This window comes from Didymella exigua (genome assembly GCF_010094145.1).
Source record: "Didymella exigua CBS 183.55 unplaced genomic scaffold M421scaffold_27, whole genome shotgun sequence".
NCBI lineage: Eukaryota > Fungi > Ascomycota > Dothideomycetes > Pleosporales > Didymellaceae > Didymella > Didymella exigua.
In genome coordinates, this window is record NW_022984801.1 from 149,778 (window position 1) to 174,712 (window position 24,935).

Here is a 24,935-nt window from a genome sequence, read left to right on the forward strand (position 1 = left end):
TGGGAATCGATGGATTATTCCAAACCCCAGGCCCCAGAACGCCGGTCTAGCATCCCCCCCATTCACTCACTCACTCACCCACGCGTTTCTCCGCCTGCGGCCTGCGCAGCGGATGCGCCTCCGTATTAAAAACCCAGTGATCGAGACTAACGAGTTCGGGATCGCTGAAGACGAGGTAGAAATACTTGAGCGTCTCGGCCATCCAGAAGCTCTCGCACTGATCGAGTTTCTGGCTGGCGTGGCCAACGGGCAGCGTCACGTCGGCGATGGCCGAGTGCGCGATCGGCGTCCGCGTTGCGTTCGCGATGGACGTGAACATACGCCATGCGGCGTCGGCGAGCGCGGGGTCGCCAGTTATGCGGTGCTGGATGAATATGGATTCAATGGCTTCTGGTCTACATGGCCGTCAGCACAAGACATGCACGGGGGAAAGAGAGCACGTACCTGAGCAGATAGCGTCGATCGCTGATCCGCGCGAACCCCGGCGGCAGCCCGTCTTGCTTGATGATATCGGCCGCGTCGAGGTTGCGATCGAACTCGTCGACGCCCGCGGAGCGAACGGCCGTGTTCCACTTCTCGGGCTGCCACGCGCAGTCCGCGTCCCCGCGGCACGGGATGAGCTTGGCCTGCTCCGGCATGATGCCCGAAGGCGTGCTGTCGTACGCCCAGATACACCCGTCGACCAGCTTGCGCGCGACGGCGAGCTCGGCGGAGCGGTTGAAGACGCGGGCGCCGAGCGCGACCATGCCGCCCGCGAAGCACGAGAGATGCTGCGCTACGGGGTCGAGTTTCGTGCGCCCCGTTGCGCCGCTGATGCGCGCAGAGCCGGACATGAGGATGTCCTTGTTCTGCGGGTTCAGCGGGCGGAAGAAGAGATGCTGTTTGGCTTCGCGCATCGCGTTCGAGAACAGGTTCTGGTACTGCGGATCCAGGCCGTTGAGCAGCAAGTGTTGCTTGGGCAGGTACTCGTAGAGGCTGTCGGACATGCCGCCCATGGTGAAGTGGGAGTCGGAAGCAAAGTCTTCGCGCGCAGGGCTGATGTGGATGGGGAAGAGGCCGGGAATTTGGGTGCGGTCTTGGTGTTTTGACAGCAGGGCGGTTATGCGGGCTACGGCGTCGTAGTACTTTGGGTCGCCTGTTAGCTGCGTGAGGCGAGTGAACTCGAGGGTCAGGGAGCCGAGCTCTGCGCTGAGGCCTTGTCCGTCGGCTTGTTGGTATTTGCGTACAGCGGCGCTGAGTCTGTTAGTGGAGCTCAGCTTGGGCAGGGGAGTTGTACCTTTCCCAATCCCATCGCCCGATTGGCATCCGGTTCGGCGTGTCGAATGCTGCGTATAACATGTCTCCCAGCTCGATTGCTTTGTCGAGCAAGACGTGGTGTTTCGCCTCGCTGACATCGTATGCGCCCAACAGTCCACCCAGGTAGCGTATCGTGGTCTCGAACACATTCAGACGGGAAATGGCACTCGTAGTGAAGTCGATCCCCTTGACAGCCTTTACAGCCTCTGCAAACTCGTCGTCCAGACCCATGATAGCCAGCGTATCCAAGGTGTCGACGAGTGTTGCACCGCGCTGTCCAAACGCATTGGTGAAGCCTCCTGTCACCGGAGTGACTTCGTCTTGCAGCCAAGCATGCTTCTTGTAACCGTTCCAGGAATGCAAAAAGGCCTCTTTCACAGCAGCCTGTCTGTGTAATCTTTCCGCCTTGGTGTGCTGCGTCTCGACCCCAAACTCGTGCTGTATGCGGGGAATGGCGGGAGGTGTGCCCGTCGGCAGGGCGATGGTCGAGGCGACAGTGTATCTAGGAGGTATCTCTTTCCATCGTATGGGTCCTTTGACTCGATTCGAAGATGTGGCGGTCGGTAACGGGAATTCAACACCGAGAGTAAGCTGGCGAAAGGAGAGGTACAGGAAGGTGAAAGCGACAAGTAGCACTGCAATGCGTCGTATTAAAGGGCTCATGATGGCCAAACAGAAGTCTAAGATATCCGAACCATCTGCGATACAGCACGAATCGCAAAGACTCTAGAGAAGCCGCCAGGAGGCCTCAGAGAATCGATAGGACTAGTGAAGACGGATGGAGCAGCTGCTCGGAACGAACGGATGGGGAGCAGGAACAGTGATGGCGGAAGAAGGTGTAGGTGTAATTACAAGATTCCGCAACAAGAAAGACTGACATGATACACGGCACTCACCAGCAGCAAGAAGGGGCAGCACGCCCCCATTGCGGGCCTTGGAGGCTCAGACAATCCAGAGTGGGTTGCTCGGCCAAGCTCTCTGGCGACGCGTCGCGCTCCGGACCCTGGCGCAACTACGCCGTAGCGGTACCTACCTAGCAGGGATCACCTAACTTACTACCGAGCCGTCATCCAGCGCTGGCGCATCTGCAGTGCTCGGCTGCCATTGAACTCGCAGCAAGCACAATCGCAGCCATGAAGTACAGCGGGTTCGTAGTCCCCCCAACGGCCCAACCCGCACGCCACCACTCTAACCCGCAAGGCTCTACTTTATCCCGACCCCGACTGCGCAACCCGCCGACTCGTCCACCACCGCCGCAGCCCTGGTCTCCGCGCTTGAAACCCTCTTCCCCACGCTGTCCCGCGCCGCACCGTGGTCCCTCGTATACCGCCTCTTCCGCGACACAGCGCCGCGCACCGATCCCTCCGACACGCCCGCCCAGCACGCACACACATACCAGCACATCCTCACGAACACGGCGCTGGCCCCGCAGCGCGCCTATGTGCACGTGACGCCGCCTGCGACAGGCGCGGACGGGAGTCAGCATGGCACCGGCGTAGTCGCAGCGATACCGGCCTCGCAGGCCGAGGCCCGCGCGCTGCTGCTGCGGCACCAACTCGCCGCGCTCTGGACGCCGCGGCACACGCTGTCGGTGCAGAGCGGGGCCGCGTACAGCGGCGGGCTGTTTACGATCCACATTGGCGAAGTGAGGGCACTGCGCGAGGGCCAGGGCGGCGGAGTCAGCAGTCCCGGGGTGGTGGTGTGCATTGCGACGACGGCCGGCGGGGACAGTGAAGCGGGACACAGTGGGGGCGAGAAGGCCGAGGCTGAGCAGAACGGCGTCGAGGCCGTCGACTTCGAGTTCGCGCAGGCCACGATCCGCGAGCTGTGGGGCCAGATCAGAGCTCGCCAGGAACCAGCGCGCGCCGAAGTGAAAGAAGTCTTCATGGTGCCGCAGGAGGGCGGGACGAGCGACGAGACCAACGCAACGGTGCGGATGTGGTGCGAGGTGCTGCGGCTGCGAGGGTGAGAGACACGCCCGTCGCTGGAATCGAGTCTGCGAGGGAAAGCGGGTGTGCATTGGGTAGCTAGCTCTCAGGACCGAGATGGCGCGTGTCACAGCTCGGACTCTGGAGGGCATCTGCGAGCAAGCTCTCGCCCATCATGCGGAGAAGGCATGAAGCTATGGAGCTGTGAAGGCACAGCGTCCACTGCGAGCGGAAGACGCCACTGAGCCCGGAGTGAACGGCTGTTGGTCAGGCGCCCGCAAGGACAGACACAGGCCCGAGCATCGATGCAACATCCAAGACGTCTAGTGAGAGCATCAGAGTCAGAGAGGCGAGGTCGAACGTACAGATGGTGAAAAGACACAGCTCTCATTGGCCTGCTACGGAGACTCCGCATCCGTCCAGCTGCCCCATACCCATTAGTCCATCATCCCCTCTAAGATCCCTACAGGTATCTAGAATACAACAATAAAAAGAGTGACAAATGCGAATTGGACATGCAAAGCAACGTTCAGATTACAACAATTTACTCGACATCAGATCAGATCGGACTCATACATGTGACGCCTTCCGTTCCCTAGGTCAAAATGCAAAGAAAGGGGATATAAGAGAACATGTGAAGGGTTACCCAAAAGCTTGACTTAACCCAACTTTGCAAATGCGTCCAGCCTTTACTGGGCACCAACCTCCTCCTCGGCCCATCCGTTCAGACCGCTGTCACCCTGGATCGCCAGGCCGTAACCACCGTTGCCGCTGCCGAACCCACCGATGCCCGAGCTCAAGCTGCCGAACGAGTTCTGCTGCGTAGCTTGGCTGGTCAAAGGCTGGTTGAAGGGGCCCTGCGTGAAGACCGGAAGGCTCACAGCGCGGGAGTGCTGTGCACGAGCGTTGAGGTTCGAGGGGGCCAAGAGACCACCGACCGTGGTGGGACCAGAGCTGTTGCCGTTCGATGTGCCGTTGATAAGGCTGAAGCTCGAGGTGCTGTTGTGCGACGTGTGCGAGTGGTGCGGCTGCGATGTCGTGTTCAGGTCGGCACCATAGAAAGCAGCCTGGGGCGACTGGTATGACTGTTGCTGCTGCTGCTGCTGGCTCTGCTGCTGTTGCAGGCTAGCCTCCTGCTGCTGTTGCTGTTGCTGCTGCTGCTGCTGTTGCTGCTGAGCCTGGAGGTACATCATCAAGGGGTTGTTGTTTCCCGTGTTCAGGATGTTGGCCGGGGCGGGTGCCTGCACGGAAGGGAACTGGCCATTCGCACTGCCGCCAGAGCCAGGAGCGCCAGAGCCGGTGGGCGAGACAGAAGGTCCAACGCCACGGTTGGGTTGCAGACCGTTGATGGGCGACGGTGACTGGAGGCCGTCGCTACCTGCTTGCTGGGCTTGGGCCTGCTGGTTGTTCATCTGGCGAGGAGGGTTACCACAACGGTCCTTGCCGAAGTTGACCTTGAAGCGCTTGTACTCCTCACGGCCGCGAATGGCCTCAATGGCCTTGATGGCATTGGCGATATTGGTGAAATTGACAAAGGCACAGCTCTTCTCGCGCAGTGTGTTGACGAGCTCAATCTCGCCATACTCGGAGAAGTCTTGCCTGAGGCGGTCCTCGGTCCACGACTCGTCCAAGTTGCCAATGTACACGTTTCGCGAGGCACCTCCGCTGACAGCCAGGGCAATGGCAGGCGGAAGAGCACCCGAGTGCTTGCCCCAACCAATCTTGAGACGACGGTTGTGAATCATGAGACCCTGCAGGTTGCTCAGAGCATAGAAGGACGCAGCAGAGGTGGGATCAATGAAGGTCACGAAGCAGATGTGCTTGTCAGGAATGTACCTGATGTGGTGGAGTAGGCCACCACGGACGACGTTACAGATCTCCTCGATGGTGGTCTCCGGGTGGATGTTACCCAAGTACACGGTACGGTTACCCAAGTTGTTAACACCGCCGGCGGATGTCGCGACAGCTGCTGCCGCTACAGATTGCTGAGCAAGAGCGTTGGAGATCATGTCACGGTCAGCTCCGTTGAGAACGTGAGCATATCCAGGAGCAATTCCAAGGTACTGCGCCGCGTTCTGTTGCTGGGTCTTCGAAACGTACGCGCATCGGTCCTTGCCGTAGTAGACACGGCGAGGCGCCTGCCACTTTGGCTCTTGGGGGAGTTGAGCAACAGCCTTGATGGCATTGCCGATAGACAAGAAGTGAACGAAACCGATGGCCTTCTCACGGACGATCTTCACAGTATCGATTGGACCGAACTTGCTGAGATCCTCGCGCAGCTCGTCCTCGGAGACATCCTCGGGCAAATTGCCAAGGTAGACGTTTCGGGAAGCCCCTGACTGTTGCACAGCAAGGGCCACCGAAGTTGGTACCTGCGAAGGTTTGCCCCACCCAATCTTGATGTCCTGACCCCGGATCGACAACTTTTTCAAGATTGCATCCGAGTGGAAGTGGGTAGCAGAGCTGCTATCCAAGAAAGAGATGAACGCGCAGTTCTTGTCGGGCAGAAGCCTAACGGACTCAATCTGACCACTTCTTACGTGGCCGAGGATCTCCTCCGCAGATGTCTCGGGAGGAATGTTCCCCAAGTAAACAGTCCTGCTGGTGCCAGAAACCAGGCCGGGGGCAATTGGCATGGACGAGCCAAAGCCACCGAGGCCTTGCGCACCAAAGCCACCGAATCCAGTGGGCGACTGGGGCCCATTGAAGAAGCCATGTCCGTTCATGCTGGTAGGCGAGACAAGGCCCTGGTACAGCTGGGGTGAAAGGGGCTGCTGCAAGGGGCTACCCATCTGGTTAGACTGGTTGTTCTGCTGCACTTGGTTCTGACCAGCGAAGTTGCCGAAGCTCTGGAACTGGGGTGAAGCGAAGGCCGAGGGAGAACCTGGCTGGAAAGGGCTGCCCAGAAGAAGCTGCGAGGGCAACAACGGGGTGAAGTTCATGTCATAGCCAGTGCCAGGAGTCTGCATATCAGCGCCATTCTGGTTGCTAGGGTTCAGCCTTCCAGTGTTGATGGACATGTTGTTCAACCTCTCAGGGTGCCTGTCGGCGTAGCCTGGCTGATTCGTAGCGAAGGCTCCGTGGGAGAAGCCATGGTGACCGCCGTTCATGTTGCCGTTCATTTGTCTCTGGAAGTTGGATTGCATACGAGGTCCAGTCGGTGTCGAAGAGGTTCCCCCGTTTTGCATTCCTAGCAGATGCGGTGGCAGACTGAAGCTGTCCCGCGGGTTGTGAGATAGCACGGCCGTGGTGGACGATGTATTACTGCGTCCGGGACTCGATGGACCGGACCGCGAAATATGTATTGTTGAAGGTGAAGGCGCAACCGGTTGCAAGAGGGTCGCGGAGGATGTGAAGCGTAAGCTAAAGCGTCAATGCTTTGCAAGGCAATCTGGCAGCTGTCAGTCGGCTGGCCCTAGCTGAGATGGCCGTGGCCCGAGATAAAGGAGGGTGCTTACATCCAAGACACAATGGCAAATGGGCACTTAATGTAGGGTGGACCGCGCCGAATCGAAGGTCAAAGGACTCCAACAGCTGGTTGCTTGATGGGATTACCGAGTCAAAGCAGACGTCGACAATACCAGGAATGCAACGTCGGGCGGAAGATTCAAGCACGGTATTAAGGGCAGATTATAAGCTGCTAATCTCGAGCAATGACCACAAACGGGACAGAATTAGAGGCTGTGTGCTCGCGGGCAAATGCTGGCCAACGGCTTGTTTTACGGTCGCCGATGCTGAAAAGAGCGAACAATAAGAATGAACGAGGCAAAGAGGCGGACTTTGCCAAGGGCCTCAGAGCTACAGAAGCGTAGATAATGAGCGAAAGGACCGCAGAGGAGAACGCGACCTGATGGCGGAGGCGATAAAGAAGAGAGGTGGGTGGGAAATGCTCTCGCCGTGTTGCGAGACAGGAGAAGCAGCGCAAATGAAGCCCCCGATCTGGGAAGGCGTGCCCGCCGAAATTCAACGTGCACATGCCATGACCACCCTGCAACGAATCGCGCAGACCACCGAGTAACACTTGCCGGCGCCCTGCAGAGCGGAGCCAGTGTCGCCGATGCCTGTGCGAGGTAGCGCTACATTGCTTGCAGCGACGATTCCGCGTGTCTCACGTTGAGGGTTGGAAGCGTCGCGCAGCTGCGGTGCCGATCCCTTCGCAGGGCTGACTGCAGCGCAGCGGGTGCTTGCAGGCCTCGTGCCTGACTAACGAGAGGCTCCGCCAGGCCACTTTTCGTTTCCAGAAAGCAGCAAAGGCGACGAACACGGCCCGGCATCCTTTGGCTTCTGGCGGCTTACCCAGTCGAAGGGGTCCAGAGCTCGATCAGGGTGCCCTAGCGGAGGGACCCGCGAACGCGTCGGCTCATAGACGAGGAGCGTGGTCACGTTGCCTGGTTATTCCGACTGTAATGATTGCCTTGCTTCAACGTCATGCTGTCTTTTGCTGACTACGAAATGATACTGCCATGGTTGTGATGCTTGGAAAATAAGATTCTCGAGCTGCTGTGGAAACAGCGTTCCAAAATTACGGTCTCGAAAAGGAAGGCGCTTTGGCCCACAGAGCACAGCACGTAAACCGACCTCCGAGTGACTGCCGACTCGTGTCTTTTCGCCTGCTGCTCGTCCACCAACAATCAAAGTCGTGATGCCAGAACTGTATCCGTCGATTGCGCAGTGCGCCGTCGTAGCGACAGCCTTGAAGGTGCTGCTGTTTCCTGCATAGTAGGTGCAATCGCGAAAACTAGCACTGTCATCGACGTGCATGCTCACCTTTTTTTGCTAGCAAGTCGACCGATTTCGAGGTTCACCGCAACTGGCTGGCACTGACACACTCACTGTCCATCAAAGAATGGTACTACGAAGTGAGCAACTGTCAAAACGACATGGAAACAATGGAGAGTATCCTAATTGGGTTCCCAGAAAACTTCAGAATGGACGCTCGATTATCCCCCATTCTTCGCCTACTTTGAGTGGCTGATGTCTCAGGCTGCTGCATACATCGAGCCTGCCTTGCTGAATGTAAAGGATCTCAACTATGACAGCTGGCAGACCATATACTTCCAGCGGACAACTGTCATCGTCACTGAGCTAGTCCTAGTCTACGCGCTGCATCTGTACTTCATCATCTTTGCTTGCAGTATCGCCCGTGCTAACAGTTGACCAGCTACGTCAAGACCTCAAAGTCGAAGGTCACTGCACACGCCGCTGCACTGTCTATCCTACTTTCTCCCGGTCTTCTTATCATCGACCATATCCACTTTCAGTACAACGGCTTCCTCTATGGCTTACTGATCCTGTCCATGGTGCTGGCGCGGAACCAGTCGACCATCCTCCTGTCAGGCATCCTCTTCGCGGCGCTGCTGTGCCTGAAGCATATCTACCTCTACCTGGCCCCTGCCTACTTCGTGTTCCTTCTTCGCGCATACTGCCTCGGTGAGCGTCGGGCCTTCCCGTACTTCACAATTAACTTTTTCAACTGCGTGAAATTAGGAGTAGGCATTATTGCAGTATTCGCTAGTGCTTTTGGTCCGTTTGTTGCTTGGGGACAACTCGAGCAGGTCTTCAAGCGGCTTTTCCCATTCTCACGCGGACTCTGCCATGCCTACTGGGCTCCGAACGTTTGGGCGATGTATTCGTTCACTGATCGAGTGCTCATCTACTGTACGTCATGATCTGGACGCTCTCTTTGAGTACGCTAATATGATGTGTAGTGGCCCCTCGCCTTGGCTTGGCAGTGAACCAGGACGCAGTCAACAGTGTCACTAGAGGACTCGTTGGAGACTCATCGTTCGCCGTGCTTCCCGACATCGTACCCCTCACATGCTTTCTTCTCACATTAGGCACTCAAATCGTAAGCTTGAAGTTGACTTGTTGGTCGGGCAACACTGACTATTTGCAGCCTGTTCTCATGCGTCTGCTGTATAAGCCAACATGGGAGACGTTCGTTGGTGCAGTCACTCTGTGCGGCTATGCTTCGTTTCTCTTCGGGTGGCATGTCCATGAGAAAGCAATCCTGCTTGTCATTATCCCTTTCAGCCTGGTCGCACTCCGTGACCGCCGATATTTTGGCGCTTTCCGACCTCTGGCAGTCTCCGGCCACGTCTCGCTTTTCCCCCTACTGTTTACAGCCGCAGAATTTCCCATAAAGACGGCGTACACCATTTTCTGGCTCGTCTTGTTCTTATCGACATTTGACAGACTGGCACCTGCGTGAGTCCCGGCAGTCGCATTCGTGATCCTCCACTAACCACTCAACAGCTCATCCGAACGACGCCTCTTTTTGCTCGATCGCTTCTCTATTGTCTACATTGCTTTGTCCATTCCTTTGATTGCATACTGCTCCCTGTTCCACGTCATCATCTTCGGTTCCCGCTACGAGTTCCTTCCTCTCATGTTCACCAGCTCCTACTCCGCCATCGGCGTGGTCAGTAGTTGGCTAGGATTTCTGGTCGTATATTTTGATACATAGCTATGGTTAATCTTTGGTTTCAACCAGATCTACTCTGGCTGTTTCAATTGTTTCTCTGCCACACAACTTAAGCCACAGATTACGCCGAGTGTTGGAAATGCTTTCATCCCACGTGAAGGTAGAGTCATTATTCAGATAAAGTCAAAGTGACTGTCTGTGAGCTTAGTTCTCTCAAGTATACTGGTCATGGATCAAGTAGGTCATCATTGTCAGAGCTCGTGCTATTCGTGTCTTGTAGTGCTAGGAAGGGGGTCCGAATGGTACCTGGACATCGTAGTGGGTTTGATTATTATTGATAGTATGTTGGAAACCAACAGCAGTCATTTTAGTATGTTCAGGAGTTGACCCAGCCGTGAATTACTCGTGTCGGCGAGCGGAGGGCTACGTCCAGGGTCAAGTGGGTCAAACCTGTCAACTGGTTTGCTTGGTGGCTCAAGAGCATGAGCCCTCCGGCTTGACGTACATCGCGTTATATCCACGAACATCACTTATGGAGTAGATGCAAGCGACTAGTAGCTTTCGCGTCTAGATCCAGCTCACTCTGACGATCAAAACAAGACCGAACACACCGGTGCTGGAGTTGCAGCGGTGTGGAGGTGGTGGGCGTGTGTGAGAGGGAGGTCCTGGGAGGTCCATGCCAGAAAGGGCAAGGACCCGCCAAGCACACCTCCGGCACGACTACCTATAGCTTTCCTGTCGTCCCCCATTGAATTGTTTCTCGTCATCCTGCCGTTCTCACCCCTCGATCGCCTCAACCCTCGCGTCCACAATCGCCACAAATTCTGCCACATTTCCAAGAAACGCGCTCTCGGAACCTAGCGACGCGTCTCGGAACGCATTTCGGACCTACAAGGCTTGCGACAACTTTTACGACGTTATATTCGTGCGCGCCCAAAAGCATAAACCACCTGGGATACACCTTGAGAGGGTTGTGCAACAACACACCTGAGCCCAATCGACACTATTGGGCCCACGCGACGCGACTCTGGCTACGCGATAGTTCCGCAAGTCGCAACGCGATTGCTAGAGCGCGTGAGGACTTCACATGAGCTCATAACTTCACCAAAATGGTACGATGGCAGGCATGGCCCACGCAGAATCAGTTAATGACTTGTGTAGGTACTCTTCAAACGCAAGCCAGTGAAGTTCGACCCTCCGCCAAAGAACATTACCGACCACGATGAGGTATGGGCGTATCTCGAACCGCGCCTGAGATACAAACTAAGATTGATCAACAGGTCTGGGTCATCGAGAAGACAGGGGAGGTGTACAATGACTATGAAAAGTATTTGAGGCGGTATGGCATAATCCCCAAATGAGGTTAAGTTAGGAGACTTACTAACACTTCCAATAGGTTGGACTTCTACGACCAGGTAGGCGCTAGGAGGGGAGATCAGACACAAACACTCACAGTACTTACGCTTTCCAGAAACTCTTCACCTGCGAGTCCACCGGGCACTCGGGCTACACCTTTTTCGAAGCCATGGAGAGCCAGGTGAGCTCCGAGCCGGTCTGGGAGGGCATCAAGGTAACGGAAACGCAGACGGAGGCGTCAAGGGAGATTGACAGCATCTTCCCTGATGCTTTGAGGTCTCGTGTCCTCCACTTCGTCCAGTTCAGGACGACTTCGCGGATGGATGACCTGGGTAAGACACCGCGGCGCTCCTACTCCGTTCCACGGCTAACTTTGGCTTTCTAGTGAATTTGGTGTTTGATGTCAGTTTTCAACTAGTAAACTGCTACCACATCGCACTGCTAACATCTACCAGGAGTTTAAGGAACAGTACATGGTTGGCGATAGAGTCTGCATTGAGGTGGAAGGCCCAATCGGCCGCCGCTACGGTGTGATCACAGACATCACCGACAACAGTCAGCTACATCAGAACGCCTTCACAAGGTCACCAGATGATCAGTACAGAGCGTACACCTACGTCATCACCATGGACGATAACAATGAGCCTATCACCAAGTACAAAGCTGCAGACCTGCAAAGGGACAGGAAGTACTACTCAAAGTTAATCCTGAAGCAATTTCTGCGCAGCACAGTATCGAGAGAATCCTGGATCGGTGCACCCTGGATGGCAAAGGATCATTTGGCGAAACGCTACAAGATCCCCACCAAGATTCCAGAGAACAAAACCCGCGAAATGGTGATGGCGCAGAGGAAGCTCACAAACGGTTCGCGTCAGAATGGCGCAAGTCCGATCCAGCAGACACATCCACATCAACTACCGAACGGGCACGCACCCCAGACAAACGGACATCGACCTCAACAACCGGCACAGCACGGGCAAGGCCCGCAGTCGTTTATCAATTTTGCCAATCCTCCTCATGCCCAGAATCCACCTCATCTCATGCATCCGCACATCCCTGGCTTCCCTCAGCATGCGCAAGGAGGCCCACCACCTCAATTCGCGCATCAAGGCCCGCCTCATCACCTGCCGCACGGCATACCTCTCAACATTCCTCAAAACGCTCTACCGCCGAACCTTGCGCACATCATGCACCACCCACCTGGTGCGCTGCCAGTCAATCTTCCTTTCCAAAATGGGTTTATGCAGTACCAGCAATTTGCTCCCCGGAACTCTCAGCACCAACAACATCAGCAGCAACAGCAGCCCATTCCTATAGCCAAATCCTTCGAGCCGATCAAGTACCCTATCGAAGATTTGGATATCTCACAGCCGCGTCTGAGTACTGTGCGACCCACACTGAAGTTCTTCTCAGACGATGTACCAGCTGGTGTCGAGGCGCCTGGTGAAGAGGATAAGACCGGAATCCTCATGAAGAGCATCGGCCCACTCTTGTGCGCTTGGGAGACTCTGAATGTGCATGACACAATCTACATGCTCGACTCATTCACTTTCGACGATTTCGCAGAAGCTATGCGATTTTCCTCGGACGAGCAGGACTGCGAGCTGTTTGTGGAGGTGCACTGCTCTGTACTCAAGCAGATCATCAACGAGAATGGCAAGCTTCAGGCACCCCTGCCGAACATGGCTGAAGCAGAAGAGTCTGACGAGGAAGTTTCGAGCAGGGAGTCGACTCCGGACCCCGAGCCAGAGCCACCGAAGCGAACTACACGCAGCAGTCTGAGGAAGTCCGAAGTACAGCAGATCATCGAGAAGGCTCGAACTCCAACACCCGAGCCACCGAAAGACATTCACAAGGCTGCAGAGTTCGTTACAGACTTTGATTGGATTGAGCAGCTGAAGATCCGAAACTTCCAGAACGGGGGCTGGCAGGCGATCATGGTTTCATTGCTGTACCGTCTGTCCTTCGACCCGATCCAAAAGGAGATATGCGATGAGATTCTTGCTGCACTCGTGCCAGGCGATCAAGATCCTAGCCTTGAGAGCATCGCGGAGAACTACCGCAGCATGGACGTCAATCTGCGCATTTCAGCGCTGGATCAGGCTCTGCGCCTGACAGTCACCACTGATGCGTTCCGTGATCAGCTGAATGCTGCTTCCCTTGAGATGACTCGACTTCGCAAAGAGAAGATCGAGTTCCAGAGGAAACGCAAGGACCTGTGAGTTGAAATTGTGGTCTGACGTCGTTCATACACTAACCTCGAACGCAGAGCTGATGAGCTATTCAAGCTGGATCTTGAGCGCAAGATCAAGCTGCCGGACAATACACCCGCCTCTCCCTCTGATGCCAAGGAGAACGAGGACGTATCAATGCTTAGTGTGCCAGACTCTGTCACCGAAACTGCTGATGGGGAGAATGAGGACGAAGACGCATCCGCTGCAAAGAGCAGGACCCGCACGAAGAACAAGCGCAAGGCCGCAGCTGAGGAGGCTCGCAAAGAGAAGGCCAAGAAGGCCAAGATCGAAGCCGAGAAGAACAAGAAACAGAAAGAGTGGGAAAAGCTCCTCAAAGCAGTTCATGACAAGAAGGACGAAATCAAGGAGTGTGAGGCCAACATCAATGAGCTGGACGACGATCTTCGCGAGACCCTAGTTCACCGCAGCAAGGTACTAGGCAAGGATCGATTCCTGAACAAGTACTACTGGTTTGAGCACAACGGAATGCCATTTGGTGGTGTGCCCAACAGCTCGACCGCACAATATGGGTACGCCAACGGACGTATCTGGGTACAAGGACCAGACGCCGAGGAGCTCCAGCCGTGTCTGGAAGAGCCCGCACTTTCGCAAGACATGCAGCGATTCAAGTTCACCATCCCACAGCGAAAAGAGAAGGAAGAAGGCTCGACACATCTCTCTACGTCTTCGGAATGGGCCTACTACGATGACCCAGAAGATATCGACAGACTCATTTTATGGTTGGACGAGCGTGGTCACCGTGAGAAGCAACTCCGTAAGGAGCTGCAAATCTTCCGTGACCGCATTGCAGAGTACATGGAGAAGATGAAGAAGCACATCACCAAGGCTGAGAAGACGGAAGAAGATGTAGAGGACGAGGACAGCAAGCCTCGCATTTCAACACGTGGTAAGGCCAACGCAGAAAAGGAGGACACCAGGGAACGCTGCCTACTCTGGACGAACAGCATCATGTTCGACGAGTACGGCTACATCCACTCCACCGAGTACGAGCCGCCCAAGAAAGGCAAGGCAAGGGTCGTCAAGGCTGCCAAGGGTAAGGGCAGGCGGTAGTGCCGGCGAAGGGTTGGGTTGACTGTAAGACGATTTACGAGAAGTGTAGCGGTGTTTACGGCGTTGTGGTACCATCAGCATGTACAGTGGGCATTTTCTGGAGTTTGCACAGGGCGGATACTGTCACAGCATGGCTCTGCTACATAGAGGGACTGGTGTTCAGGGGCATCGAGCAGTGCATCGCCTGCTCATTAAGACTTCCCAGGCGAGGTGTACGGGCATTGGGACCTTGTTGAGGGGTGCTACAGGCAACATCACTTCAAGCGGTCCAAAGCTCTGGATCTAAAAATGAGCTCCTTCACATAACAAGGTGCCTGCAATGAAAGTCCAAAGTGATACTATTCTGTGACATGTTCCTGCTTCATGGTCTGTTTGCTCCCAGTGGCTGACCCACTGCTGACATAATGACTTGGCGCTTGGGAGGAGCGCCACAGGTCGCGAACGGCCGCAAACACGTATCGCGACAGCCTGTAGCTCATCAGCAAACGCGATTCCGCATTTCGAAATATTGATTTCCGGCTCCAGAGGTACAACTGCACTACTTAGATCACCACCGACGTACTCCGCTGCGACAGTCCCTGTGGCAGTCCGCTTGCATCATGGCCACGAATGGCGCGCGGAAGGGTGGGTACTACAACCTCCGCAGCTCCCCCACACGATACACCGACTGATGACCACATAACAGGCTCCATGGACTCCCAGCCTGGCATCTTGAGCAGCGGCGCCCTAAAAGATATTGTTAAAGTCGAAAATAAGAAGTTCACACTCAAGATCAAGAAGACTGCGCCCAAACCAACAGAAGCTGGCAACTGGAAGGAGAGCGATGCAAAGAGTATGTCGCAACATTGTTGTGTACAACTGCGTAGATAAGGACAAATAGCTCAGCAGCAGCAGATGCCGACGGCAAGCCCTCCGCAGCTGGCTCGCCAGTCGTAAACCCCCTCGACGAGAAGACACTCGCTGGATTTCAGACCGGCCGCCCACTTGACGACAAGGTGGATACGATACAGTGTAAGCACTGCCGGCGACCTATACTTCGAGCCGCGTCCGCGACACACATTCGCGACTGCCTGAACAAGAAAGCAGACAAGCAGCGGAAAAAGAAAGAGGCCAAGGAAGCGAAGGACGCTGCGCTGCGGAAAGAGAAGGGCGAAGATGACGACGATATTCGGGCCAGGAAGTCTGCTATCAAAGGGCTGGAGCCTGGAGCGAAGAAGGGCAAGAAGCGCAAGATCGACGGCGACTCTGAGAAGCCCGGCGCGAAGAAGAAGAAGAAAGAGGAGCCCAAAGCAAAGGGTGCAAAACCCAAGGGTCCGGTGGACGTGGAGAGGCAATGTGGTGTGCCACTTCCTAACGGCGGATTCTGTGCACGAAGCCTGACGTGCAAGTCGCACAGCATGGGGCTCAAGCGGGCGGTGCCTGGGCGCAGTCTGCCCTACGACATGCTCCTCGCACAGTACCAGAAGAAGAACCAAGCTAAGCAGCAGCGTAGGTGGGCCCATTACTACTCATATTTTTTTTAATTCTTACACCCCACAGGCGCAGCAATCGACGCCAACGCCCCGCTCCCCGAAGACCTCGAGCCGTCGGGCGCCGTCGACTCAGACGAAGAGAAGGACGCCATCATGGCTGCTCTCGCGCGCCACAAGCCCCGGCCTATCGCAACGCACAGCCACGTCTCCCAGCGCAACAAGTACCAGTACATCCGTATGAGTAACATGCTCCGCGGGGCGCTTGGCAACCCACCAAGCATGTCCGCATTTGGTAACCCACCCAGCGCTACGGACGGCAGCGGCATGGGCCTCAGGTTGGGCATGATGGGTGCGCCACCGAGTGCTTCGAGCGAGAACTTCCCCGGCAGCGCGGCCATGGGCGGGTTCCCGATGAGCGCGGGACTGGACGGTAGCATGGGGAGAAGACAGAGCGGGATGATGGCGGGCGGCGGCAGTGGGCCGAGGCAGATCCTGCCTGGTCAGCTCCCTGGGCCAGGGGCGCCGCGGAAAAGCAGCCTGAGCGTTGGTGGATCTTAGGCGGATCGTTTGGAGGCGCATTTCACGGAGTTGTCAAGACAGAACGGGTGCGGCTGTGGCGGGCTGGCGACGTGCCGGCGGCGATGCGTCCTCGGACCGCGCAGGGGGACGTTCACGCAGCCGAGGTGCAGGACACTGCAGGATTTGGGACGGGTGTTTGGGCGTTCATGACGATACCCGGAATTCGATTATGAGCAGGGTTGGTAGCAATACGGAAGAGACTCTCGCTTTTGCTTGATTGTGCGGATTCTAATCTTGTTCGTGTCACTGCCCCGTCATGCCCCAGTAGCCCGTCCTCTGCGCCTTGGGAACCGTCATCTTGTAGTGCTGATCATCCTCGTCCTCGCCGCTCCCAATGACATCGTCTGCACTGTCGTTTGCATCGAACTCCTCCTCATCGCTCCCGCGCCGGTGGGTCGGCTTGTACGGATCGCGATTGAACTCGTCGTCGTCGCTCAGCTCGTCCTCGGGGTAGTCGTTCGCATAGTACTCCTCGGCGTTTGAGTCGTCGTCGTCCGTGGCAAAGTCCCGATCCGACTCGTCGCCGCCGTTCCACCACGCCTCGTCCTCGTCCGCCAGCACCAGATAGCCCACGCTGCCGTGCGCCGTCGGCAGCTTGCCCGTCTCGTCCGGCCGCAGCACGTCCCGCACGTACGTGTCGATGACGTACTCGTCCGCGTCGAGGTCCATGGCATCGCCGTCGCCGTCTCGGGCAGCCAGGGCCGCGGCTTTCTCGGGCTCGCGCTCGGCGAAGCGGCGCGTTGGTGCTCGGGGCTTGTGCTTCGACGGCGACATGTGCGGGGCGGCAGGCTCTTCGCTCGCGAGGCGGTGGCTGAGCGCTTCGAGTTCGCGCACATGGTGCTCGGCGGGCTGTGTGTGGTGCGCCGTGCGGGCGGCGGGCGTCGAGCGGGCGGCGGTCGAGGCAGCGCGCGTGCCGGGGCGTTTCCGGGGGCGCGGGGGCTCTGGGTGGGAGGATGCTTGGACGGCGGTGGCGGGTTCGCTGGAGGGCGTGCTGGGCTCGGTTGCGGCTCGTCGCTCGACGAAGACGTGCTTCGACCGCGCGCGCGAGACCGGGTCGAGGTGGAAGCGTCGCTCGGCGGTGGGCGTCGCGGCGCCGGACTGCCGTGTGTCGCCGGGCTTCGTGAGGCGTCGGAAGAAGATGTCGGCCTCGCTTCTCTGTCGCTTCACGCTGTCGTCGAAGATGAGGGAGTCGACGGGCGCCTCGGTGCGCTTGCGCTTGACCGACAGCGTCTGTGGCGCTTTCGACATGTTGATCGTCGTGAGAGGTAGGAATATGGAGTCGCCGTAGGAATATGGAGTCGCCGTAGAGTATGGAGTCGCCGTAGGAATATGGAATCGCCGTAGGAATATGGAATCGCCGAGAAATATGGAATCGCCGTGGAACTATGGAATCGTCGTAGAATATGGAATCGTCGTAGAATATGGAATCGCCGTAGAATATGTACTCGCCGAAGAATATGTACTCGCCGAAGAATATGTACTCGCCGAAGACTATGTACTCGCCGAAGACTATGTACTCGCCGTAGAACTATACGATCGCGGGTGTCGCCTGCTGTTGTTTGTTTGCTGAGGGGCATGTCCGCGGGGAATTGCTCGGTCGCATCAGTCCCCTACCGGTACCAGTACCTAGCTCGCCAAGCCAGGCAGGTACGCGCGGGATGGGCGGGAGATCAGATGGCACACCCGGCCAGTCACCTGCGCCGTGTCCACGATGAAGTCGGAGGCGGTCTGAACCATGTCTGCCTGCGCGAGTCACCAACACACCAACACACCCTACAACCTTGTCCGTGAACCCGTCCACTCCTTGTCGCCATCAAGGTATCTGCACCGCCTCACTCCGCCTCACTCCGAGCCACCACAACACCTCGACCCCCAACATGTCGATGAAGCGCATGCGCCGCATCTTCGAGCGCCAGACGGAGCGCGAGGCCTCCTACGAGCCGCTCGAGGGCGGCTCTGAGCGTCCAGATGGCGAGCACATTGAGGGGTCGGAGACGGACTTCTCATGGACTACCTACTCCGTCTTCCTGCTGCTCGGCGTGGCCATGCTGTGGGCCTGGTACGCACTCGTGCTGCCCCAACCATGTGTGTGTACTGACTATCACAGGAACATGTTCCTCGCTGCCAACCCGTACTTCCAGCGCCGCTTTGCGCCCAACGACAACCTGCTCCGCAATTTCCAGTCGGCCATCATGTCTGTCTCGACGGTGGGCAACCTCGGCTCCATGGTCGTCTTGACCAAGCTGCAGGCGCGAGCCAACTACCCGCGCCGCATCGCCGCCTCGCTGGTTCTGAACATTCTGGTCTTCACGCTGCTGGCGCTGTCGACGAAGCTGTTCTTGGGCGTGGCAGCTGGAGTGTACTTTGCCTTCTTGATGATGATGGTGCTGAGCGCGAGTCTGGCAGCCGGGCTGTGTCAGAACGGTGTCTTCGCATATGTCGCTGGCTTTGGCCGCGAGGAGTACACACAGGGCATCATGATGGGCCAGGGCATTGCTGGAGTGCTGCCCTGCATTGCCCAGATCGTCTCGGTCCTCTCGGTGCCGCGCAGGAAGGAGCACGTCGACCATGGCACGCCGCAGCAGTCCAGCACATCTGCGTTTGCCTACTTCCTCACAGCCACTGTCATCTCCGCTGCCGCACTAGTCGCTTTCTTCTACCTCCAGCGACAGCACAGCTCTAGAATACACCTCGACGAAGTCGACTCTGCGCCCACCGAGCGCAAGAGCGTCCCTCTCACCCGTCTCTTCGAGAAACTCACCTGGCTGGCCAGCGCAGTGTTCCTGACTTTTGTAGTCACCATGTTCTTCCCCGTCTTCACGCAGAAGATCCTCAGCGTGCGAGACCCCACCTCAGCCCCTCGCCTCTTCCAACCAGCAACATTTATTCCCCTGGGCTTCCTGTTCTGGAACGCTGGCGATCTGCTTGGCCGCATGGGGCCTGCTCTACCTGCTCTACGTCTTACAGCCTACCCAAAGGTCCTATTCCTGCTGTCTGTTGCACGAGCTGCGTTCATCCCTCTGTATTTACTCTGCAACGTCAGCGGCAAGGGTGCTGCTGTCAGCTCTGACTTCTTCTACCTCGTGATTGTGCAGCTGCTGTTCGGCCTGACAAACGGGTATCTGGGCAGCAGTTGCATGATGGGATTCGTGGAGTGGGTCGACCCCGACGAGGCCGAGCCTGCAGGCGGCTTCATGTCACTGTGTCTTGTGGGCGGTTTGACAGTGGGGAGTTTCATGAGCTTCTTCGCCGCCCAGGCCATATGAGCCGCTGTCGCTCGCCACACGCTCGTTACAGATCACGGCCCCAGCGGCGCTACGCCTTGCGCACAAGGTACGTGCACTTCCACGATCGCCCACCACCTCCTCGTCTCCATACCCCCGCCCGTGGTCTTCGCCAGTATTGTGCACCTCCCTTCGACCTCATTCACCCACTCCAGGCGTGCAGCTGCCTCCACCCCTCCGCTCCACGATACCCATGCGTCAACGCTGCTGCGCAAAGCCGCCTTGGCCTGCTCTCGACTCCAGAACAACTTGGAGTCATGATGCAGCATCCAATAAGCGTCAAGACCTACGTTCACCTGCACCAAGCGATAGGGGTGCTGCGGAAAGAAATCGTCGAGTCGCACCCAGCATTTGCGGTCGGTCTCGGGGTGGGGTTCCTCAAACTGCTGCAGGAATGTCAGGGACGGCATCGCGTCGGTCGAGTTGCGGAGGCGCAGGAACATGTACGCTGTTGGCATGGTTGCTGCACGTCGCCCACCCCGTGATGAATGGCAGAGCGGTCTTTTGTACAGAGGTTTAGTACGCAATGATTGCTATCGTTCAGAGCAATCCGGGACGTTTGCTACACCACGCTGCACAAGCATACTACAAGCGCAGCAGTCGACACGAAACGGAGAAGAGCGGCAGAGATGCAGTCCTCATAGCACTTGCTAGGGCAGGAAAACAGCACACGCAAGCCCTGGTCTAAGAGAGAGCACATCACTCAAAGCTGCTGCCCGCAAACAAGACAGTTTTGCAACAACTAGGAAGATGCTGCGAATCAAACTATGTTATCGTGCTCGGAGATATAACGCGCCGTAGTTCACTTCACCCCTTGCTCTTGGCGCTTTGGCGAGTCTACAGTTCGCTGGCTGCAGCCTTCGCGGTCGAGAAGCCGGAACCGCGTATCATAGTGGAGTTGTCCACCATCGACCAGTCCTGAAAATTCGTTGCCGGATAGCGTCAGGAAACACCACTTGTTGATGGAGTGTGGTTGAAGGACAGTGAGAGAGCGGGGTGAGCTGGTGAGGGGCAGTAAGCCATCCGAGGATCACTCCTGACGAGGCACTCCGTCTGTGCCATCAGCCAGACCAGGGCATTGTGGAGACCTTTCCATCCAGTCAGTCAGGCAGTACCGATACCCTAAGTCCACGCGATCAAAATGTTATTTATCGAGTGCAGAGGGACGCCGTACGAGGTAAGGACACGTGACGTCATCGCTGCGTTTGAGCATCGCTCCTTCTCTCCTCAGAGATAGATGCTAATGTCCACGAGATTGGCGTGCAGCACGGTCGTGCAGCACAACTCCAAATCGACCGCTGCATTGCGTTCTACGCGAACCTGTTCCTGCAGAACTGCAAGCTAGAATGGCCGCAGGTCCTACAGCGCGCTTCCGAATTTGAACAACAGGCCAAGGCGAAATGGCCGGCGTTCCACGAAGAGATACAGGGCATTGCCGACGGTGCGGGGAAGGACTTGTTGGACATCGTGGCCATCAACGTGCGGACTGAAATCAACTTTGGTCTGTTTAGTGACGGCTGCACGGCGCTGTCGTGGCAGACGGAGGAGCGATCTTGGCTCGGCCAGAATTGGGATGTGAGTGACAAATATACATCACGACCTGTTTGTACTGACCAGGAGCAGTGGATGACAGCGCAAAAGCAGAATATCGTCATCACCAAAATCACACAGGCCGGCAAGCCAACCGTGCTTCAGGTCACGGAGGCCGGCATGATAGGCAAGATTGGCTTCAACAGCGCGGGCCTGGGCGTCCTGTTCAACGCCATCAGAATTCACGGCGCCGACGCGACGCGACTCCCCGCACACTTCGGGCTGCGGATGGCACTCGAGAGCAACTCTGTTGCGGACGCGGTGCAGAAGCTAGAGAGCCACGGCATGGCGTCGTCCGCGCACATCCTGCTTGGCGACGCGAATACCGCTCTGGGTCTGGAGTTCACCAAGTCGACGTTCGCGCACTGCGAGCCAGATTCTGCCGGCCGCATTGTGCACGCGAATCACCTCCTGAAGCACCACCCTGGCGAGACGGATACCGTCTGGCTGAAAGACTCGCTGGTGCGCGTGCCCACCATGACGGCCAACGCTGGCTCCCTCGGCGCTGAGCCTAGCTGGGAAGCAGTGAGTGCGCTGTTCGAAGATGAGCAGAATGCGCCAGGTGCTATTTGTAGGACGGAGACGGCGGAGACGGGGAGTGCGACGCTGTTCAATATCGTCATGGATTTGAAGAGCAAGAGAGCCGTTGTCAGATTGGGTAGGCCGACTGAAGTCGAGGAGACTGTCGAGCTACAGTTATAGGCATTTCATAGATAGAGCGCTGAAGCATCTCTAGTAATGTTCTTCGGGTAGTATACCCAATATTATAGTGCGTATGCGTTGACGCAAGGCGCAATACCTAAACCTAGCTTGTATCCAGGCTTTGTATCCAGGCTTTGTATCCGGGCTTTGTATCCAGGCTTTAACAATATTCCCTGGGCTCGTGCTGCCACGCAGTACCCAACCAGGCTACTTTCTGCATCCCTGTTCCGAATGCATGCTCTCGGGTGTTTCCGCGTGTGCGGTCCAGGGGTGCTCTCGGTTCCTCGTGCATATGGGGCGTTGACAGGTGTCGTGTCGAAACGTGTACCAGTAGCAGCGATCACAGCAGGAGAAAAATAATTGCTGAACGCCTTTCCCCCCGGCTCCCGCGGCACTGTCACCACGCATCCAATGATCAGAATGTGGGCAAACCCCGCGTGTGGCATGCACTCTGCTCTGAATTTGCTTGAACTGAGTACGTGCGTATGCGAGTCCGGGACTGTGCCCGGATGAGAGCAATTCCTCGCAAACCCGCTTTTCATGCCGGCAGCGGTTCCTACCGAGGCGGGTGTAGGAGGCACAAGCTTTCGGCTTGGCCTTCAAGAGGCTCGACTTTATTCTCCGTTGTAGAACCCACCACGCTGACGTAGCCAGGTGACGTAATGGTTGGGAATGAGTGCATCGTTGGATATTGTAAGCAGACAGCTGCAATATTCGACATATGATCCATGCATCCTCCGCTCGATCCGGAATGAGCGCGAGCAGATACAGTGTCATTCCCCAAGGCTCAGCGTCCGGCGATCGAAATTTCGTATCGCTCATCGTAGAAACGAAAGAGGCGTGAAGCGTTGCTTAGTGCGTTTCCGTCTCGTGCATATGCTCGATACTAGGACATAAGTGGAACTCGGCGTTCCAGTCTCGTGGCGTGGTTGTAAACGCGTATGCGTTGAGCGGCTCCATCGGTTCTGATGTGGCTGTTGGATTGAACAGATTCCAATGCGACAGTACGCCTCCAGGCTCGGTCGCGGCGTGGCTAAAATTATCCTGAGCGGTGGATTTACGTGTTGCAGGAATGACGACCTGCGGCGCCACCAAAGCGTTGATGCTTGCTTTCGAGGCGTACAGATCCATGTATTCCTTCTTTACTGGAGCCAGAGATCTTTCATACTCCTCAAGACAACGCGTTGCAGCAGCCCATCGTTCGCGAATCGAGCGGAAGCATTCGGCGAAGACGTTCATCGACTCTTCCACGTCCTCCCAGGAATATGTCATGAGTACCTCTTGTTTGCAACACTGCAGCCCCTCAAGGAAGACGATAGCGCAATGGAAGACGTGATGACATGGGTGAAACACGTATTTGATCCTGCCGGGAGCGGCCTCTGACTGTCTGTAATAGCCAGCGGCAATCTGCACAGCATGTTTCAGCGCTATCATCCTCTGCGCTGTGGTGGGTGTTGGAAGGCATTTTGAAGGTCGGTTGAGCAAGAAGTAGACGTAAGGCACAGCGATGTCGGAGTACAACATCATCTCTTCCCATCTGGCATGCAGCCCCGGATCTTGGTTCGCGCGTGCCGAAGCGTATATCTCATTCTGCCACTGGTGTATGCGGTCGATGCAGTTCTGTCCCCACGATTCTATAGAATCGAAATCTTCCGGTACTGGCTCGTCATGCCACATGACCGAGACACACTCGGCTTCGATGAGTCGGAAGCTGCAGATAATTCGCTGGGTAAATTTGGAGACCCGTCCTTCAGGGACGGTCCCGTGTTGAGTGATCGCCGTGTCATCAATCTCCAATGGGAACTTGACCTGAATGCCTTTGACAGGCAGACTGGTAGGGAATAGGAAGATAGAGCATACGCCGACCTCCATCTCCCACGCACACCAAAATAGACGTCGCCGCATGTCGCGATCATAGTCGGAAGTTTTTGCATGGTAGGGTAGTTCTTGATGAAGACCCAAGTCTATAACAGATTGGCTTATCAGACCAGTCAGGAGCCACAGATCCGCCATACTGGGATTGAGAAAGATGTACTGTGTGAGAAGGAGGATAGCCTGCAGACCAGCAATATCGTTTGTGGCGACTTTGGGAATCCATTGCATGGCGCATCGGACAAGCTGGAACGCTTGCTGATTGGCCTTGACTACGTTCTTCCTGGCGTGCGTACTCAACGAGATAGCCATGATCATGCATACGATGTATTGCTGACGTATTGAATCCTCAGCAGAATTTGTTGTCCTCTGTTTATAGATGGAGTTGAACGCAGTAGTGACATCGGTTCGATGGTATATTGGATACTGTGTGATCACTCGCTCGAGGTAGTTTTCGAACAGGATTTTGGCACCGTTCTCGTCCGCGATCAGATCACGAAACAGACTGATGGTTGGAGGATTGATGATTGATCTGGGGTGGTTCTCGTCTAAGTCAGTGGAGCCAACCGGTCCTTTCCTTGATGGTAGCTGGGTTCCTTTGACAACACACTGCAAGATGGGCCTTGCTTTGGATACACCGAGAAAAGGAGGAGTAATGTCTTCCATGGCTTGATTGACAAGACTGTCAGCAAACGCGCACTTCTCGGCACCCTGGTGATTCGAATGCGCTTCAGAAACATGTGAAGCAGCTGGCGACAGTTGGCCAAATCGTCCCACAGACGGAGAGCTCTGAGCACCCTCTAGCCTCGTGATGTGAGCTTCCAGGTGATCGGCTATGCTCCTATATGGCAGGGTCGAGGCAGTTGAGGAGTCGAAGCCGACGCATCTCACACCTGCATCCACGCATCGTGTGCAGTCGGGAACTTTGAAGTCGCACTGCGACAACGTCAGTATGATAATAGCCGCACAGTGAGACATTAGTGGGTAGGCACCGAAAGCTTTCTCTTCCTGCACCTTGCGCAAGCGAGAACACGACGGCGTACTTTATTTTTCTGCATCATGCAAGGTGGGCGCTATGCATCTACAGCGAGACGTCGCAAGGCTCATAGCGTGATGGAGCTCGTTGA

The 24,935-nt window shown here is 56.4% G+C and overlaps 11 protein-coding genes across 11 annotated transcripts; 6 read left to right on the forward strand and 5 right to left on the reverse strand.

Annotated features, from left to right (window-relative positions):
* Positions 1–70: 70 nt before the first annotated feature.
* On the reverse strand, positions 71–1,959 carry M421DRAFT_102985 (glycoside hydrolase family 47 protein; the record flags this gene model as incomplete). The annotated part of the gene is made up of 3 exons (XM_033586854.1): positions 71–395; positions 445–1,233; positions 1,277–1,959. 3 exons carry the CDS (start codon positions 1,957–1,959, stop codon positions 71–73), a joined length of 1,797 nt encoding a protein of 598 aa, XP_033445909.1.
* Positions 1,960–2,429: 470 nt separating this feature from the next.
* M421DRAFT_7683 (uncharacterized protein) lies at positions 2,430–3,265 on the forward strand (the record flags this gene model as incomplete). Its single annotated transcript, XM_033597265.1, has 2 exons — positions 2,430–2,443; positions 2,497–3,265. 2 exons carry the CDS (start codon positions 2,430–2,432, stop codon positions 3,263–3,265), a joined length of 783 nt encoding a protein of 260 aa, XP_033445910.1.
* A 648-nt stretch (positions 3,266–3,913) lies between these two features.
* Positions 3,914–6,412, reverse strand: M421DRAFT_69223 (negative regulator of differentiation 1; the record flags this gene model as incomplete). Its single annotated transcript, XM_033596595.1, has 1 exon — positions 3,914–6,412. One exon carries the CDS (start codon positions 6,410–6,412, stop codon positions 3,914–3,916), a length of 2,499 nt encoding a protein of 832 aa, XP_033445911.1.
* A 1,226-nt stretch (positions 6,413–7,638) lies between these two features.
* Positions 7,639–10,021, forward strand: M421DRAFT_423488 (glycosyltransferase family 57 protein). Its single transcript, XM_033593485.1, has 7 exons — positions 7,639–7,943; positions 8,005–8,083; positions 8,142–8,335; positions 8,386–8,882; positions 8,933–9,072; positions 9,121–9,431; positions 9,480–10,021. The coding sequence occupies exons 1-7, from the start codon at positions 7,867–7,869 to the stop codon at positions 9,688–9,690; spliced, it is 1,509 nt and encodes a 502-aa protein (XP_033445912.1). The 5' UTR covers positions 7,639–7,866; the 3' UTR covers positions 9,691–10,021.
* A 403-nt stretch (positions 10,022–10,424) lies between these two features.
* Positions 10,425–14,601, forward strand: M421DRAFT_423489 (uncharacterized protein). The gene is made up of 8 exons (XM_033593486.1): positions 10,425–10,760; positions 10,810–10,875; positions 10,929–10,987; positions 11,045–11,063; positions 11,120–11,336; positions 11,390–11,406; positions 11,460–13,222; positions 13,274–14,601. Exons 1-8 carry the CDS (start codon positions 10,758–10,760, stop codon positions 14,307–14,309), a joined length of 3,180 nt encoding a protein of 1,059 aa, XP_033445913.1. The 5' UTR covers positions 10,425–10,757; the 3' UTR covers positions 14,310–14,601.
* Positions 14,602–14,999: 398 nt separating this feature from the next.
* M421DRAFT_69168 (SCA7-domain-containing protein) lies at positions 15,000–16,339 on the forward strand (the record flags this gene model as incomplete). Its single annotated transcript, XM_033596590.1, has 3 exons — positions 15,000–15,141; positions 15,198–15,797; positions 15,849–16,339. The coding sequence occupies 3 exons, from the start codon at positions 15,000–15,002 to the stop codon at positions 16,337–16,339; spliced, it is 1,233 nt and encodes a 410-aa protein (XP_033445914.1).
* A 264-nt stretch (positions 16,340–16,603) lies between these two features.
* Positions 16,604–17,608, reverse strand: M421DRAFT_102989 (uncharacterized protein; the record flags this gene model as incomplete). Its single annotated transcript, XM_033586855.1, has 1 exon — positions 16,604–17,608. The coding sequence occupies one exon, from the start codon at positions 17,606–17,608 to the stop codon at positions 16,604–16,606; it is 1,005 nt and encodes a 334-aa protein (XP_033445915.1).
* Positions 17,609–18,237: 629 nt separating this feature from the next.
* M421DRAFT_7688 (nucleoside transporter family) lies at positions 18,238–19,626 on the forward strand (the record flags this gene model as incomplete). Its single annotated transcript, XM_033597271.1, has 2 exons — positions 18,238–18,419; positions 18,468–19,626. The coding sequence occupies 2 exons, from the start codon at positions 18,238–18,240 to the stop codon at positions 19,624–19,626; spliced, it is 1,341 nt and encodes a 446-aa protein (XP_033445916.1).
* Positions 19,627–20,785: 1,159 nt separating this feature from the next.
* M421DRAFT_7690 (isopenicillin N acyltransferase) lies at positions 20,786–21,936 on the forward strand (the record flags this gene model as incomplete). The annotated part of the gene is made up of 3 exons (XM_033597272.1): positions 20,786–20,821; positions 20,899–21,219; positions 21,268–21,936. The coding sequence occupies 3 exons, from the start codon at positions 20,786–20,788 to the stop codon at positions 21,934–21,936; spliced, it is 1,026 nt and encodes a 341-aa protein (XP_033445917.1).
* Positions 21,937–21,967: 31 nt separating this feature from the next.
* M421DRAFT_234853 (uncharacterized protein) lies at positions 21,968–22,633 on the reverse strand. The gene has a single exon (XM_033588435.1). It carries the CDS (start codon positions 22,476–22,478, stop codon positions 21,999–22,001), a length of 480 nt encoding a protein of 159 aa, XP_033445918.1. The 5' UTR covers positions 22,479–22,633; the 3' UTR covers positions 21,968–21,998.
* A 155-nt stretch (positions 22,634–22,788) lies between these two features.
* On the reverse strand, positions 22,789–24,866 carry M421DRAFT_94537 (uncharacterized protein; the record flags this gene model as incomplete). The annotated part of the gene is made up of 2 exons (XM_033598212.1): positions 22,789–24,744; positions 24,852–24,866. The coding sequence occupies 2 exons, from the start codon at positions 24,864–24,866 to the stop codon at positions 22,789–22,791; spliced, it is 1,971 nt and encodes a 656-aa protein (XP_033445919.1).
* Positions 24,867–24,935: the final 69 nt, after the last annotated feature.